The sequence below is a fragment of the Aquarana catesbeiana genome, linkage group LG08 (assembly GCF_042186555.1).
Source record: "Aquarana catesbeiana isolate 2022-GZ linkage group LG08, ASM4218655v1, whole genome shotgun sequence".
In the NCBI taxonomy this organism is placed as follows: Eukaryota; Metazoa; Chordata; class Amphibia; order Anura; family Ranidae; genus Aquarana; species Aquarana catesbeiana.
Genome location: NC_133331.1, coordinates 72,405,294 through 72,423,509, shown reverse-complemented (window position 1 = coordinate 72,423,509; position 18,216 = coordinate 72,405,294). Strand labels below are relative to the sequence as shown.

The 18,216-nt window shown below is 45.1% G+C and overlaps 1 protein-coding gene across 2 annotated transcripts in view; it reads right to left on the bottom strand.

Moving 5' to 3' along the window:
- Positions 1-18,216, bottom strand: part of LOC141105837 (transient receptor potential cation channel subfamily V member 6-like) — a 77,294-nt gene that overhangs the window by 26,423 nt on the left and 32,655 nt on the right. For both annotated transcript variants that reach the window (XR_012235662.1, XM_073595967.1), the window contains exons 3-7: positions 15,420-15,542; positions 9,488-9,628; positions 8,839-8,937; positions 8,542-8,714; positions 3,416-3,562 (exon numbers count right to left, since the gene is read on the bottom strand). Coding sequence is in view for 1 of the 2 variants with exons in the window: in XM_073595967.1 (XP_073452068.1) it covers positions 3,416-3,562; positions 8,542-8,714; positions 8,839-8,937; positions 9,488-9,628; positions 15,420-15,542 (683 nt within the window). In the remaining variant the exon portion in view is untranslated. The remainder of the gene's footprint in view (positions 1-3,415; positions 3,563-8,541; positions 8,715-8,838; positions 8,938-9,487; positions 9,629-15,419; positions 15,543-18,216) is intronic.

Genomic DNA, 18,216 nt, shown 5'->3' with positions numbered 1-18,216 from the left:
AGCTATAACAGCTTCAACTCTTCTGGGAAGACTGTCCACAAGGTTTAAAAGTGTTTCTATGGGAAGGTTTGATCATTCTTCCAGAAGCGCATTTGTGAGGTCAGGCACTGATGTTGGACGAGAAGGCCTGGCTCACAGTGTCCACTCTAATTCCTCCTTATGCCCTGTACGCAGATAGGATTTTCCGACAACAAAATCCATGGTTTTTTTCAGACGGATGTTGGCTCAAACTTGTCTTGCATACAAACGGTCACACAAATCTTGTCGGAAATTCCGAATGTCAAGAACGCGGTGACGTACAACACGTACGACGAGCCGAGAAAAATGAAGTTCAATAGCCAGTACGGCTCTTCTGCTTGATTCCAAGCATGCGTGGAATTTTGTGCATCGGAATGATGTTCACACGATAGAAATTTACGAGAACAAATTTTGTTGTTGGAAAATTTGAGATCCAGATCTCAAATTTTGTGTTGGAAATTCTGATGGAAAACGTCAGATGGAGCCTACACACAGTTGGAATTTCCGTAAACAAGCTCCTATAGAACATTTTCTGTCAGAAAATCCTATCGTGTGTACGGTGCATTAGTGTGCTTTCACACTGAAGCATTGGGGGCGTCGGCGGTAAAGCGCCGCCATTTTTAGCGGCGCTTTACTGTTGTTTTAGCGGCGCTATTCGACCGCTAGCTGGGCAAAAAAGGGTTAAAACCACCTGTGTATACACGGCTCCTACAGCGCTGCAAAGATGCTGCTTGCAGGACTTTTTTTTACCGTCCTGCAAGCGCACTGCTCCAGTGTGAAAGCGCTCGGGCTTTCACACGGGAGTGAGAGGAGAGGCTCTTTACAGGCGCTATGCAGGCGCTATTTTTAGCACCTCAATGTGAAAGCAGCCTTAAAAGGGGGGTTCCGGCTGCAATATTTTTTTTTTTTTTTTAAAGTCAGCAGCTACAAACACTGTAGCTGCTGATTTTTAATAAGGACACTTACCTGTCCAGCGAGCCCGCGATGTCGGCCCCCTGAGGCCGATCTGTCCATCGGATCAGCCATCGGCGCCTCCATCTTAACGAAGGGAAACAGGCAGTGGAGCCTTGCGGCTTCACTGCCTGTTTCCTACTGCGCATGCACGAGTCGTGCGGCGCTTTGTGAATGGTTTTCTGGGACACACACAGTTCCCAGAAGGCAACGGGGTCGCTCGCCGAAGAGAAGGAAGTGCCGCGGAATAGGAAGAGGCAGATTAGGAAGACTGCCTAGCAACAAGGGTTTCAGGTAAGTTAAATTTTTTTTTTTTTTTCAAATGTTTTTTTTTTTAATTTTCTAAAGATTTTTGATGCAATTTTTTATGTTAGGGTGGCCCTCCACTTTAAGGTGTTCTATCAGGTTGAAGTTAGGATTCTGTGCAGGCCTGTCAAGTTCCTCCACCCCAACCTCACTCATCCATGTCTTAATGGACCTTGCTTTTGCACTGGTCCAAATCATTTGGTGGAGGGGAGATTATGGTGTGGGGTTGTTTTTCAGGGGTTGGACTTGGCCCCTTAGTTCCAGTGAAGGGAACTCTTAAAGCGTCAGCATACCAAGACATTTTGGACAATTTCATGTTCCCAACTTTGTGGGAACAGTTTGGGGAGGACCTCTTCCTGTTCCAACATGACTGCGCACCAGTGCACAAAGCAAGGTCTATAAAGACATGGATGAGCAAGTTTGGGGTGGGGGACTGGCTTGCACAAAGTCCTGACCTCAACCCGAAAACCTTTGGGATAAATTAGAGCGGAGACTGCGAGCCAGGCCTTCTCGTCCACATCAGTGTCTGACCTCACAAATGCGCTTGTGGAAGAATGGTCAAACATTCCAATAGACACACTCCTAAACCTTGTGGACGGCCTTCCCAGAAGAGTTGAAGCTGTTATAACTGCAAAGGGTGGGCCAACTCTATATTGAACCCTACAGACTAAGACTGGGATGCCATTAAAGTTCATGTGCTTGTAAAGGCCCATTACTTTTGGTAATATAGTATATGTGCATGAGGCATGCCTTCTACCTGTGCTGTCCACATTCTGTTAACTTGGCGCATGAACATTCATGTGTGCATGTCACGGAGCAGCCCATTCACTTCAGTTGGCTGTGTTTGCCAGTGGCACTATGACATGGGGTATAATTTTGACATGGTATGTGTACCACCCTATGCAATGATAAGGTGGGCGATCAGGAGGCAGTAAAACTGTGGCTCAGCCGCCTATTTTTACCGCCACCTGGCTGTAAGTGTAAAGGAGGCCTTATTGTGACTTATGATTGGCGGTGAAAGATAGAGGATAAATTTAATGTATTAATATATATATTGGCTTTAGTTAAACTTTAACCGCTCGCCGACCAGCGCACTATGATGTACGTTGGGACAATGCGGCATGGTTGCACAAATCGGCGTACCTTTAAGACGTGGCATTGTGGGTGCGTGCGCCGCGTAGTTCGTGACCGCGCCCGTGGGTCCCGCGGACTCTATGTCCGCTGGTGTCCCGTGATTGTGTCACGGAGTGGCAGAACGGGGAGATGCTTGATGTGAGATGATATAAACAAGGCACTTCCCCGTTCTGCCTAGTGACATGACAGGGATCTACTGCTGCCGGTCATCGGGAGCAGTGATTGCTGTCATGTCAGTTGTAGCCCATCCCCCCACAGTTAGAATCACTCCCTAGGACACACGTAACCCATTGATCGCACCCTAATGTTTAACCCCTTCCCTGCTAGTGTCATTTACATAGTAAATCAGTGCATTTTTATAGCACTGATCGCTGTATAAATGGCAATGGTCCCAAAATAGTGTCAAAAGTGTCCGCCATAATGTCGCAGTCACGATAAAAATAAAATTTATATATTTTTTGGGGATATTTATTATAGTAAAAAAATAGTTTTTTTTCAAAATTATCGCTCTTTTTTTTATTTATAACGCAAAAAATAAAAACCGCAGAGGTGAGCAAATACCACCAAAAGAAAGCTCTATTTGTGGGAAAAAAAGGACGTCAATTTTGTTTGGGTGCAACGTTGTGCGCAAGTGTCAGTTAAAGCAATGCAGTGCTGTATCACAAAAAGTGCTCTGGTCAGGAAGGGGGTAAATTCTTCCGGGGCTGAAGTGGTTAAGCAAGATAAACTCTAGCCAATATTTTTTCTCTTTTTAGCTTTGAGAAGGGATGTAACTTCTGTCAGGTTTTAAACGCCATCCAGGTCCTAGATGGTGAAATTTACACGTTCTTTCCTGTGTTGTCTGACACCTTACTCATAAATGGGAAGGGAGGACGAATCTCCCCAGCAGGGGAACAAATAGCAGTAAAAACTTATCTGGGGTTCCATCTTGTCTCCACATTATCCAAAACTAGCAGAAAGAAAAAAAAGTTCTGTCTGGTGTTGCGCTTTGATGTGCCCTACATACCTCTCTCTTTCTAGAAGATACCACAAGCTCCAACACAGACTGATCCTCGTCGCGAGAATCGATGCCCGAGAGGTCATACAGAACAGAATTTATAGGACCAAAAGACCATTGAACCTGCTTACGTTTTTTTAGCAGGTGCTGGAACATCTGAAAGATCAAAAGGAGAAAAAAAAAGATTTCATTTATTAAACATGAATATGTGCAAGAGAAGATGAAGACAAGAACTAATGGGATAAGCACATAATTCTAGGCTTTTATAAATTCGAATTAGGTCAAGACCTAAAAAGATTACCACAGTTAATTAAGGACCACCAAAAGGCCCAGCTTACCATGAGTGATATTTTAAATATAAAAAGGGAGACTATTATATGTCTTGGATGCATCAACATTGAAATCTCCATAATTACCAGCTCTGTCCCTGACCACCTGGGAAGTTTATCGGTGTTCCCACCCACCCTTGTGTATTGCAGCAACTCCGGTTACACTTTCCATCCTATAAAAAAGGTATGGAGGAACCCCTACAAAGGTGCAGCCTGGAAACTCATTGAAGTTGGTCTTTAAAGTACATCTAAACCCAAAACCAAAAATTTAAAGAATGAGTGAACCTTAAAGGGAAGAGTTACAAGTCACAAAATAAATGATGCAGCCACCACATCTAAAGGCTGCTAAGCTACAATAAATTCTATATTTTAAAGCATTGGTCTCCAAACTGCGGCTCGGAGACTGGATGTGGCCCTTTGCTTGCCTTTACCCGGGGCAACTACACCACCAGGTGACACCAATGATGGGACACCATTCCTCTTACCGACAGCATTAAAAGGGACACTATTCATCCCACTAACCACAGTTTAGCCAAAGCCTGAAGGACAGTAAACTGGCCGTTTGATTAGAAAGTTTGGAGAACCCTGAATTAAAGGTTAAGTACATGTTAATACAAAGTGCATTTATCCTTTTTGCTCCCTTCCCCTCACCTAACTTATTCCACCTACTCCTCCACAGATGCATACTGTATTTCTGTGTGTAGTAGGGATCAGCTGAACACCCCCTAGTTTGGTTCGCACCAGAACTTGCGAACAGAGAAAAAATTTGTGCGAACATCCTTAAAGTCTATGGGACACAAACGTGAGAAATCAAAAAGTGCTCATTTTAAAGGCTTATATGCAAGTTATTGCCATAAAAAGTGTTTGGTGACCTGGATACTGCCATAGGGGACATGTATCAATGTAAAAAAAAATTTAAAAATTGCCGTTTTTTTCAGGAACAGTGATTTTAAGAATGCTTAAAGTGAAACAATAAAAATGAAATATTCCTTTAAAGATCGTGGCTGGGGGTCCCCTTAGTCTGCCTGTAAAGTAGCACACTTTCCCATGTTTAGAAAAGTACCGCAGCAAAATTACATTTCTAAAAAGGAAAAAATGTCATTAAAAATTGCTCACGGCTGTAATGTATTGCCAGATCCCGGCAATATACATAAAAAAAATATTATTTAACAGCTTGGGTTCCACCTCCCGTTCATACTTCGGGTCTGGTATGGATATTAAAGTGAACTCCAGGCCAAATTTTTTTTTTTTTTTTTTTTAAATGGTGTGGGGGTTCCCCCCCCCCCACAAAAAATCCATACCAGACCCAAAGAGCCTGGTATGGACGGGGGGGAACCCATGCAGTTTTTTTCTTAATTATGTCTTGGGGCTCCCCTTAACCACTTCAGTACGCTATATTATATATTGTACACTGCACTATATACCCTGCACTGTATTATATATACACTACATATATACACTACACTGAGTGCACTATATACTCTACGGGCTGCTGGTGGTGCCAGAACACTGTAACCCCTCACAGTTACTCTTATTGGGTGCAGGAACAGTCCCTGTTAAATATTATTTCAGAGGCTGCTTGCCCTCTTTTAGTCTGCCTCTCCTTGAAGGCCTTCTGGATATAGATACACACATATATACATACATACACACACACACACACACACACACACACACACACACACACACACACACACACACTGCGATCTTGCAGTGCATTATGGGGCGCTCAAATTTGCTGCGAACGCCCCATAAAATTTGCTGTTCGGCTAACACCCAATGTTCGAGTCAAACTCGAAGCTCATCCCTAGTGTGTAGCACCCTAAAGTTTAGGTAGGGCTGCTAGTAAATTTAGTTGCCTGGCGATAGTTGCCTTGGCCAGTTGTTAGGAGATCAATTGATTTCCCCCTAATTCTGGAATTGCTGCACTTCTCTCTTCTGTCACTACCTGGCCGGGTAGCTGGTGACATTGGATAAGACAAGGGCATAGCAAGGACGGAGTATGAATGAATGGGGTGTCTCAGCCAATGGGCAGGGATTTTCTCGGGTTCCTTGGCTTGCTGGGAGAGTCTATTTGGGTGGAGTCAGGTGACCGGTGTTCTGTGCCACCTCGACGGCTGTCTGGGTGGATATGTGTTATTTTGCCCCTGGCTGCTAGGTTGTAACCCTTAGCCCTATCCCGGGGACATCTGGCTGCTAGGCTGCCAAAGCCTATCAAGATGCAGGAGCGCAGTGTAGAGTTGGAACTGTGGGCTTGTAGTCCAACCAGAAGTAACGGTTCTGCCGGCTGGGGAACAAGTTGAGGTCAGAGGTAGAGGGGAAGCTGTCACCACTAAGGGACCATCCACCTTGCTACCTGAGACCACAGAGTAAGCTGAGGCCAGTATCAGAGCAGACCTCTCGCCAGCCGGGGATGGCAAAGAAGTGAGAAAACTTCATCAAGTGCCAAGTCAAGGACCCAGCAGGACAGCAGGGGTGGCGCTTGTGGAGCATCAGTGAGTGCCCAGCCAGGGATCTAACGTGTCAGTGGGGGTGAAGCTTGAGGAGCATCTGGGAATGCCAAGCCAGGGACCCAGCAAGGAAGCGGGGGTAAAGCTTGAGGAAGATACTGAGTGCTAAAGTGGGGCTTAATTGGATCTGAAGTCTAGTGAGAGAGACTGGGAGCTCGTTGAGTGAAGACCCACAGTGAGTGAGTGTTGGGTAAGGAGAACCGTTAGTAACAGCTACAAGATTGTTGTCATAGAGGACAGCGGTCCTACCTATACAGAAGTGGTGCCCGGCTGGAGGGCTTCACCTGTATAGCTGTCTGCCTATAGAAGTCTCGGAGTCTGACAATTAACATTGCATCTACCTAAGGGTGTCCTGGCCCTAACCCTCTCTCCCACAGTTCTGTTCAAGAGACAATAAATCTCTTTTTTTTTTTTTTTTTTTAAATGCGAAATGTATCTTTCGCCACCTGTTCATCTTGCATTACACCCACCATGCCTTGTAACCCACTCTACACTGAAGGATGTCAGCTCTTCCTAACTCTGGAGGTAACCATTAGGCCTAAAGATTTTGCTACATGTGACCATGGTTTTGCTGTTTATTTACATCCAGCGATGCAAGTTTTGACTGCCCTGGTGCATTACCAGCCCCATAAACTTCTTTAGGGCTGCATCCCGAGGCCAGAGGTAGTCAGAAATGATCTCATAGAAGACTATGGGGCCCTTATTCGCAGGTGTGACCAGGGCAGTGAAAACCTGCAGCACTTGATATAAACAAACAGCGGAACCATGGCTATCAGAATAAGGGAAATATGCACTGTAGGGAGGGAGGGTGGGTTAACTTAGGTCAGGGAAAGGGGACAAAAAGGGTAAGTGCGCTTTGTTTTAAGGTACACTTTTCTTAAATATAATGTAGTTTATACTCCTTAGATGAGGCGGCTGTATTAGCTTTCTTTTTTAGGCCAAGAATATTTTCTGCCAGTACAGATTATACCATTTGATCCTGCCAAAAAAACAGCATCCTTGTAACTTCCTACGTTTTTCTGCAACCACTCAACTACACAACCACTCTCCCCATTTAATGGAGAAGGGGAGATGTTCTGTAGTCCTATCCTACGGTAACAACTCAATAGAAACTGTGCAATTAGTGTGCAAAGTAAATCTGCACTAGGTGATAACTAAAAGAAAAAAACTGACAAAATTATACAGATGCAGCACTCAGTGATTGTCCAAATACAAAACAAAAAAAAGTGTATACATTTAATACCTGTTGAGTTTCCTTTTTAAATATATATGAACCAAGTGTAATCGATAACCAAAGTACAAAATGTCTCAGTAAATATAGATTGGTGAACAAATCAGTGAATCAAAATGCATTTATATAAAATAAGGTCCCACAATTAGGAGTTTTTTTCTTAATTTATATTAATGTATTTGTTTGCAAAGTGTGTTATTGGCAGGATCACCAGGTGAAGATACAGGGGAAAATGCAGCCACCACATCTAAGGACTAGTTAGCTGCAATATTTGAAATTTTCATTTGTGGGTTTAGATATGCTTTAAATGATAGATATACATACCTGGGAGCTTGCCAGAAAATACCCGGTAATGCCACATAGGGACACAGGGATTTGAAGAGGCTTAAGCGACGGCTTACCATGCCACCAGAGTGGTAAGTGTTTGTACGTGTATGCAGTGTATACTGTATGTATGTGCATAGGTGATACATTTACTGGATGTATACTGACTACTAAAACTATGCATGTTATATACACCGGACCCCTGCACCAGGTTTGTTACTCACCCTAGATCGCTGCACTATGTAGGTTACCCACCCTAGAACCCCGCACTATGTACATTGCCCAACCTGGACCCCTCAACTATGTACATTACCCAACCCTAAACCAATGAACTATGTACATTACCCAAGACCAATGAACTATGTACATTACCCAACCCTAGACCAATGAACTATGTACATTACCCAACCCTAGACCAATGAACTATGTACATTACCCAAGACCAATGAACTATGTAAATTACAAAACCTGGACCCCTGAACTCTATACATTACTAACTTCTGACACCTGCACTCTGTACGCAGGAACAGGTTTTAAGCCTCTCCCCCTACCCCACCCCCATTCTCAGGAATTCAGATTTTCAAGTTCATAGATATGTAGATATATTTTGTCTGGAGCTCTGTTTTACATTCTGTTTTGAAGCTTGGACTTGTGGGAGAATGGAGGAGATCATCACTTTGCTGAGGGTTCAGTAAATACTCCCAATTCACAATGGACAATGAAACACGGGAGTTGACTCACCTCAATGTTTCCCTCGGATGCTGACAGCTTGAATGGCGTGAGGCCCATAAAATTTGGGATCATCTGCATGTCAATGTCGCTGCCTCTCTGATCATAGGACAGAATGAGATCATACATCATGCAGGAAATGGTCTGGTTGGGCTGAAGGGTGAGGATGTGGAGAACCGTATTTCCTAGGAATTAGACAATGGTTGCAATAATACATCATCCTCAATCTTTTCAACATTTGTGAATGGAAGCAAAGTTTTAATAGTCACATGTAGTCGTCAAGGTAAATATTATAGTACCGCTTCTTACCATGCGAGTCTTGAGCCCGAATGTTGGCTCCGCTCTCTATCAGCAAACGTACGATGGCCTCATTGCCAACACAGGCAGCAAAGGACAGCACGTGTTCACCTAAAAAGAGGATAGGGCTGGGTTAAAAGATCTGGAAACTCTTATGGTGAGGAGAAGGCCTGCAATGTAAAATTATGTTGCAGAAAGTACCCAAAATTTCCATAAAGCATTTAGAGAGACAAGTGTGATAACTGAACCATGAATGTAGTTATACATCTCAACAGCAGGTGATGTAGTTATTCTAAAGAAAGATTTTCATATTTTATCTTGTAAGCAATTTTTATTGCAATATGACTGCGCCAAAAAGTCATCCCTTCCTAATAGCAATATTGAAGCGCCCATTGTGGATGGATGGAATCAGATAGATAATCATATAGATGGACAAGTAATTATGATAGATAGTGATTGGATGGGTGGATGAATTGATGGATGGGTGGACTGACAGGTAATCATAGATAGATGGTGATAGAGAAAATAAATGGACAGAAACTCACAAGATGGACAGATAAGTTAGTAAGCTATTGAAGCAGTGTAAAACATTGGTCAACTTTTCATTGATCCTCTATAATCTTTTTTTTTTTTTAAAACAACATAGACAGCAAATACTGACCAAAGTAAAAGAGGTTATCCGGATTGTAGGAGAAGAAGGTCCCAGTGGCGCGAGGGCTACACACATCCGCTCCTTTCTGAATCAGCAACTTTACCAAGTTAATGTTCTGATTGACGGATGCAATGTGCAAGGCGGTTTGACCTACAAGTAGATGAAATTAGGATGAAGTTCACAGACTAGTGCATTCAAAACTGCAGCAATTTAAAGAGCTTCAACCTCATTTTCTGGCTGAAGGATGTCTAGCATCATCTAACTCAGGGGTGCATGGCTATGAATGCACCCCAACACAAAATCACATAACTTATTAAAAATGTTGATTTTTTGAAGGGCGCATTTGTTGTAAAAATGCATTTACACTTAGCAAACACATGCAGTTGAAGAAAAATGTGACATTGTCCCTTTACTGGACTTTTATCATTATTATTATAATAATAATAATAATAATAATAAAAAATACAGGATTTATAAAGCGCCAACAGTTTTCGCAGCGCTTTACAATATAAAAAGGTAGACAATACATCAACAGTACAATTCAGATCAGAACATGAGCGTTAGAAGGGTCCTGCTCCTGCGAGCATACATTCTAAGAGGGAGGGGCTGTGAAACAAAAAAGGTAGTAACTAAGGGATGAACTGATGAGGGAAGTAGAAGATTTGGTTGTTAGCTGAAGGCAGGATAGGCCTCCCTGAAGAGATGAGTTTTCAGGGATTGCCTAAAAGTGGAGAGAGTAGGAGATAACTGGACAAATTGGGCTAGTGAGTTCCAGAGGATGGGAGAGGCTCTGGAGGCAAGCATAGGAGGGGGGACAAGGTTGCTAGAGAGCAGAAGGTTTTGGGAGGAGCAGAGAGGATGGTTTGGGTGATATTTGGAGAGAAGATTGGTGATGTAGCTTGGGGCAGAATTGAAAAAATGGCTTTGTATGTTATGGTTTTGAATTTTAATTGTTGGGCAATGGGAAGCCAGTGAAGGGATTGGCATAGCGGAGTGGTGAACACTGAACGGTTGGTAAGGTGGAGGAGTCTGGCAGCGGCATTCATGATAGACTGAAGAGGGTATAGCTTGCGGAGAGATAGACCAATGAGGAGGGAGTTACAATAGTCAAGGCGAAAGAGAACAAGGGAGTGAATAAATTGTTTAGTGGTGTCAACCAGAGCTGATCCTGGGCGGGTGCATGGGGTGCCGCAGAGGTGGGGGCATCGAAGTGTCAGAGTGCTCCCCTCTTTGTGTACAGTGGCGTTGCTATGGGGGGTGGGGGGGCGTCCCGCACCGAGGCACCAGTGAAGCTCTTTTCCCGGTCCAGCACGGCAGTGAATACAAGCGGCCACGCTGTGACAAGGGAGAGACAAGCCACGGGATGTCAGTGTATCTCCCCCGCTCGCCCCCCCCTTCTCCTGTCAGCAGTGGAGGAGAGAGTGGCTGCCCAGCTTGGTGCCCATTTGGCTTCCATTCCCATTGGCCACAGCGGAGGGCCAATCAGAAGCATCATGGGATATGTAGTCCCAGAAGATTGTCAGCTCCATTGTTGTCCACAGGCAGCAGACTTCAGCCCCAGCATGCACTCTGCTGGGGGGGGGGGGGGATTGACTGGAGAGAGAAGAAGAGAGAAGAAGAAAAGAGGAAAGAGAGAAGAGGAAAGAGAGATGAGAAAAGAGAGAAGAGGAAAGAGAGATGAGAAAAGAGAGAAGAGGAAAGAGAGAAGAGAAAAGAGAGAAGAGGAAAGAGAGAAGAGAAAAGAGAGAAGAGGAAAGAGAGAAGAGAGAAGAAGAGAGAGAATGTACCTGTACCACCAGAGAGGGAGCCGCGCTGCTGCCCAGCGCCACCAGAGAGGGAGCCGCGCTGCTGCCCAGCGCCACCAGAGAGGGAGCCGCGCTGCTGCCCAGCGCCACCAGAGAGGGAGCCGCGCTGCTGCCCAGCGCCACCAGAGAGGGAGCCGCGCTGCTGCCCAGCGCCACCAGAGAGGGAGCCGCGCTGCTGCCCAGCGCCACCAGAGAGGGAGCCGCGCTGCTGCCCAGCGCCACCAGAGAGGGAGACACACTGCTGCCCAGTGCCACCAGAGAGGGAGACACACTGCCGCCCAGTGCCACCAGAGAGGGAGACACACTGCCGCCCAGTGCCACCAGAGGGGGAGACACATTGCCCAGCACCACCAAAGAAAGGGCCACACTGCTGCCCAGCACCATCAGAGGAGAGCACCATTCTGCTGCCCAGTACCACCAGAGAGCCATGCTGCTGCCCAGCACCATCAGACAGAAAGACTGAGCCACTGCCAGGGTACAGACATGCTACACTACTGACCAGAGTCGCCCTGGGCAAACCAGAGTAAGTGAACGTCCAGCCAGAGGGATCACTGCTGCAGTTTCGCTGGGTTTGGCAAGATGGCCTGTAGACCATCCATTACTGCTCCTAGAGAATGAGCAATTGGACCACAGCAACACATGCCAATGAGCTCCAATGCTGGGCTGCTGGCCCAAAAATAAGAGGGGGAGCGACATCATGTTTTGCCGTGTCAGGTGACATCAACCCTAGTGACGCCACTGCTTGTATGCGTCACACACACTGCACAAGCTTTTGTCTGAAATGCTCGGTGGCGCTATAACAGTCCCGCTTCCTGTGAGATAGATGGAACACTGATCCAATGCAGTGATATTGAATCAGTGTGACCTGTATCATTAGGAGCCACGAGCCGGTCTAGGAGACGGGACTTTGTTACAGTGGCCCCCTTGGAGATTCCAATCCAAGCTCCGTGACCGCAGGAGATCGTTGTCGCTCTGTGTGGTGCAGGAGCACTGACAGGCTGCACTTGGTGGGCACTGTTGAGGCTGCACTTGATGCATTGATCTCCTGTATCATGTCTGCAGTCTCTGACCATCTCCTGTAGTATGTCTGCAGTATGTCTGGGGGCTTTTACAGAAGCCCTCTCTGTGTCCATTAGAGAGACCCCCCTCCAGGTCCCATTAGTGTACTCTCTTCCTGTATTTTGTTTATTGTTAAGAGATCATGGGAGGATCCCAGGATAATGAAGACTCCATAGGGGAGCATCTCTCTGTGTTTGAGTTGTTGCCATATAAACATCTGTAAAGGGGAGGAGTTAGTAATAGAAAAAATGGCCCTTTAAGAGCTGTGGGCGGAAGTGGCATTTTGATGTCGCTTCCGCCCAGCAATTGGATGGAGACGGGTGGGGGCCATCTTCCCCTCACTCGTCTCCATACCTAACAAGAGACAAGTCACGATCACCTCCGCCGCTGCCGACGGCTCTGGTAAGCGGGGCGGAGGGCACCGGATCACGGCGGGAGGGGGGCCCCTGTCCCGCTGCCGATAAAAGCGATCTCATGGCGAATCCGCCGCAGAGACCACTTTTATCTTGTAGTGGACTGCCCGCTGAAGAAGAGGATACCAAGCTTATGGCAGCTAGCTGCTGCCGTAACAACGATATCCTCCTTCAAAGACCTGACGTAAAACTGTGGCGGGCAGTCCGTAAGTGGTTAATTTGTGATCTGCACAATTTTTTATCTTTTTTTCTACTCATCAGCTATCCTTATTCTATTATTCTTCCAACATGGCCCAGGAAGGTCAAAAAGGATGGACACCCCTAGTCTAACTCTTTCCTCCCAAGCCCAATTCCCCCTTTCATTCACTGGATTTCAGTTCTTTGATTCATGGATGCTCAGCATCACATGTGGGCGTTAGCTAGGGTGGTCTGTGTGACAGACTCACCCGGGACAGAGGCTTTTGGAGGGGACTGAATGCTAGCCTCCTGCCTACCGATTATGGGCCATGACATTTGGGGGAACAGTGTGCTTTGTGAGCTGTATGCCTGGGGACCCTTGGGGTGGTGTTACTTTGGATTCGGGTCCTTGTCCCCCAGGACACAGATTCTGAGAACACTGTGTATGCCATATTGGAAATGGTGACTGGGGGGGGGGTATGTCTTGGATTGCTTAAAATGGGACAGTAATATTTATCCACAATACCTCCCAGGATATATGTAAATACTATTCTTGGTTTGTTTGATTCTGAACTCAACATGTTAGTTGAGAGAGCTGATCACATTGGCCTCTAGAACTGGGTAGGAGCTGGACAGTCTACTCCTACTATAGTTTGTTGCCTACTAAGCCGAGGAGGGGGGGGGGGGATCACTGTTTGTATTAATTGTAATTAGCTCTTGCTATTGTGAGAAGGTATCCTGTGTTTATACTAATGTGTGATGCTTGGTGACAAAAAGTCTGACCTGTAGTGAAATCTTGATTAATCATAACAATGCTCAGGAGGGCATGGAGTCACATAAGCTGCTTTAAGGGATTAGTTCATTAGCTCGTTTTAATTAGGTTTCTGGTTACAGTTCTTATTGTAAGCCTGCTGTATATATTTGTATAGATTTGTGTGTCATCTCAAATAAATCAGTCCATGTTCAGCAGTTAGACAAGTATTGCCTTATTTTGCGCTTGTGAGCGGTTGGAATATCTGATATCTATATTCAGACTGGGAGGAAGCGGTATATGACGAAAGCACATAACCCAATGCTTGCATCAAGGCTGAGTACTCTTGAGAGTACTAGGGCGCTTTGCTAAGTTCTGGAAGCACAGAACTCTGCTGGCCCCTACCACCAAGGAGAAGTTTTATTTTAAAATTTGTATAATGATTTTAATGGGTGGGGAGTATCAACTGTAGAGGGCATAAATATAAGGGGAATAAATTATAGCCCTTTGTCCCGACTGGGAAGTTTCACTCTACTGATAGGAAATCCAAAAACGTCACAATTGTAACTGGAACATGCATCAGAAAAATCTTCCAGTGTGGATACTTGGCGATAGTCTAAAAAGGGATTGCCCTTCATTTTGACAGGAAACACAGTATGGGACACTGCTTACTGTTCGTGGTTTCCCTTTCCATTTTTTTTTTTTATTTTTAGAAAAGTTCTGCATGCTGCGTCTTTGGTGGGATTTTTTAAACTGCATCAAAAACACAGCTTCCCATTGAAATGAATAGAAATTGCGGCAAAATCGTGTGACATTGTTTTTTACTGCATGTCCATTTTTCACAGGTGCAGGCAATCCAAAAACCAAAACCAAGAAACGCACAGGAAACACATCTCAAACAGCAACATTGTGTTTTTACCGCAATTTCGCTACAGAGCAGTGTGAAAGGGCCCTAAATCTCAGGATGGACAGAAATGCGGTTCCTTTGGCAGGTTAAAACATCCCCCTTATTTGAACTAGAGTTTTTTTTTTTTTTTTTTTTTTTTTTTTAGGTGAAACCCCACACTTTTATTTCACAAAAAATGTAAAACCAAGCATATTACTTTCCACCCATGCCCAATACACCAAAAAGAAACTGCCACCATCTTGGATAGGGGCGATACATGTTTGGACAGCCAATGCAAACGCACAGGGGTCCTGCTCCCTCCACCACCATATCCACCAAGGGCCTAAAGTTACCTGGCCCTAGGTGTACATTTATAAAATTTTTTTGATTTATGTATATATGTTTATTCTATGGTTTCTTCCTACATAGTTTCCAGACTACCCTCTCTCCTGATGAAGTGGGCTTCACAGGCAAAACGCGTCTACCTTTTCTTTTAGAAGAAGAAGTTGTAATTTTGTATTGCAGATTGTACAAATTCACTTTATATTACATGTATATGGGGTACCATTGTGAAATCAATAATTCCTGTAGGTACTTGGAACATACCCATCTGTGACACGGGGGTTTTTAAAATGTTTTAATATATTTTCTATGAAGTAGAAGTGTATTTTAAGGTTTACATGGTGCGGCATCTTAAAAATCCATGGTTTTTAATCCAACTAACCCAGATATATCCCCCTATATGTATTTCATCTCTCCATTTTGGCTGTTTGGTTGGAGTTCAGCTTTAATAATTATTCATTTGTGGTAAGTCTTTCAAATCTTTTACAAGTCAATGTGAGGGTCTAACCTTCATACAAGTCAGAGGAGAACGTCTGGTTGACCAGATCCGGGGCAGCTTCCAGCAATAACTTTGTGGCCTCCAGATTATCATACAAGACTGCCACATGCAAAGCCGTCTCTCCAACCACTCCTAGAAGAAACCATTAACACATAAATTCATATAGGATGTCCATCAACGCACCACATGTTAAGGTAGACCTCAAGGGTACATATGCTAAAAAGGAGGAGACCCCAGGGTACACATACTGAGGAAGACCCCAGGGTACACATGCTGAGGAAGGCCTCAAGGGTACACATGCTAAAAAGACCTCAAGGGCTATTGTCAGGAAAGCACCAGCCATAGTACAGATGAGGACTCAAGGTGCATACAGATGTGCAGATGCAGATATGTGGGTGCTTGCCTTGCTGTGCATAGATGTGAACATGAGCGAGCGCACTCGCCACCAACACTGGCCAAAATGGACTATTTAAGTGCAGAAGCTGTACTAGCCAGTGCTGTCTCATCTACAGCTATTCCCATGTTCCTGCATCTGTTCCTGTATTTGACTTCTGTGATTGACCCGGCTTGTCCTGACCCTGCTTGATCACTACCTGTCCTGACCCGGTCTTGTCTCCGATTTCTGCTCTGCCTCCTGCTCATCTGCCTGCTTAGCGTTGCTGACCTCTGCCTGTATCCTAACCATTCTCAATAGATAACCCCTTCTGGGAAGCTCTCTCACGAGGGGGTTACCTTGCGGGCGCGCTCCCGTGTCATACACACGGCGTTCATAGCCGCCAAGTGTATGACTCGACCCCGCGTCATTGGATTTGAATGACGCAGTGGGAGCCAGTGGCTGCGCTGCTATCAATCTATCCAATGAAGAGCAGAGAAGCCGTGGAGAGAGCGACACAGGATCGCGCCCACGGAAATTCGGGGCTCAGGTAAGTAAAACAGGGGGGCTGGGGACACTGCAAGGTGTTTTTTCAAAAAACACTACCCTTTAAGAGTCACAAGCTGTTTTAAGATTTCCTACTTCTGTGCACCCAACCCAGAGATCTTCAAGCTGCAAAGATCAGATTTCATAACAAGTGAATCCTCCATGTTCCACTATGCAGCCCAATGTTGTTGGAAGTAATCCACAGGCTTTTATGGGGCTGACAACTCATGCTAGCAGCTGGGGGGCAAAATCATGCTGGAACTCGGACTTAAAGTGGTGTTCCACCCCAAAAAACAAAAAATTCATAAATGTGCATGAAATCAATAAAAAAAAAAATTAATTGGAGAAAATTTTTTTTTTTTTTACTTACTTTTTTTTCCCTGTTGCTATGTGGTCCCACGAAATCTGCCTCCTTCAGTGCCTGGGCTCCTGACGTCACTTCCCTCGGTGCCTCCGCTCGCTACTGCTCCTGGGAGATGTGTGTCATCATTTCCCAGGAGTCAGTGGGCAGCGCCGAGGGCTTCGTTGCCATCACAACGGGGACGGGCACTTCCGCCGCCACCCATTGTGATGGCAACCTGAGCAGTTGACTGCGCACTGATGAAAGATTATTGCGCATGCGGGAGATCGGGGATAGAACGAGCGGTGCATGCTGGTCGATCAGCAGCACTGTATCCCAGAAGAGGATGCCTGTGGGCTTCACATGCCTACAGGCAAGATGAAAAGTTTCAAGATGAAAATTTCTAAGTTTCTTTTTTATAAGAAAACAGACATCATGATTCTTGTCAAACAAAAAAAGTGAGTAATACATTTTTATTACATCATCTTTGTCAGTTAGCCAAAAAAAAAAAAAAGAAAAGAGTTTTATACAGTGGAACACCACTTTAACTGCTGAAAATCTCTGGAGTGGGGCACAAAAGTATACAGCACATTATTATACTGACCAATCCAGAGACCTCCCAGTCCTGGAGATTTTAATATGTGGATAAAATTCTGATCCACCCTGAAAGGCGAGCTCTCAAAGTCCTGCACATGCATGCATGTCCACTATCAACTCCGTTGCAGCATGGCGGAGCTCAGAGTTACTGCCACAGGGGTGAGAAAGTGCATGCAAGAGGTTTTGTATCAAACAAAGATCTCACTCCTGTGATGGTGGGTTAGAGCAGTAACTGCTGTAAGTGTCTTAGCAACATTCTAGCAACAAGGCAGGACAAGGGGATGCCACTTCTAAGAGTTTTTCAGCCAGGATTCGGGACGTACATAGAAGGCGTACACCTATAGAAAGAGCATTATTCAACTTTAGTCAAAGCTGCGCAGTTTGTATTTATCAACAGAGGCTTGGGCATATTTTTGGAGAAGGTGAACTAACCCTTTAAAAACTGGTAGTAATCAGCACTTTTTTTTTTAACCCTGCAAGACAATTGCATATTATGCTAGTATGCATCGCATACTAGCACATTATGAAATACTTACCTTAGAATGAACCCTTCCAGCGGGGCGCTGTTGCTACTGACAGGGCTTCCATCTTCACCTGGTCTTCCTTCTGGGTTCGCGTCCTCCAGCCGTCTGATTGGCCATACCACAAGCACGGGTATGCTGTCCTTCAGAGTGCATGCGCCAGAGACATCACCGGCTGCACACAGTGTGAATATCTCCTAAACCATTGCAGATTTAGGAGATATTCACTGTACCTACAGGTAAAGCCTTATTATAGGCTTACCTGTAGGTACAAGTGCCAAAAAAGACTTTACTACCACTTTAAGCTCCAATTTCTCTAAAGTACTAAGCTTCCCTACCGACTCTTCAGTTTCTCAGCAGTGGCTTTTCTGGGTACCAGGGCTTTCAAGAAGGGGTCCTCTGGAACTTACATTCTGCCAACAGCAAACC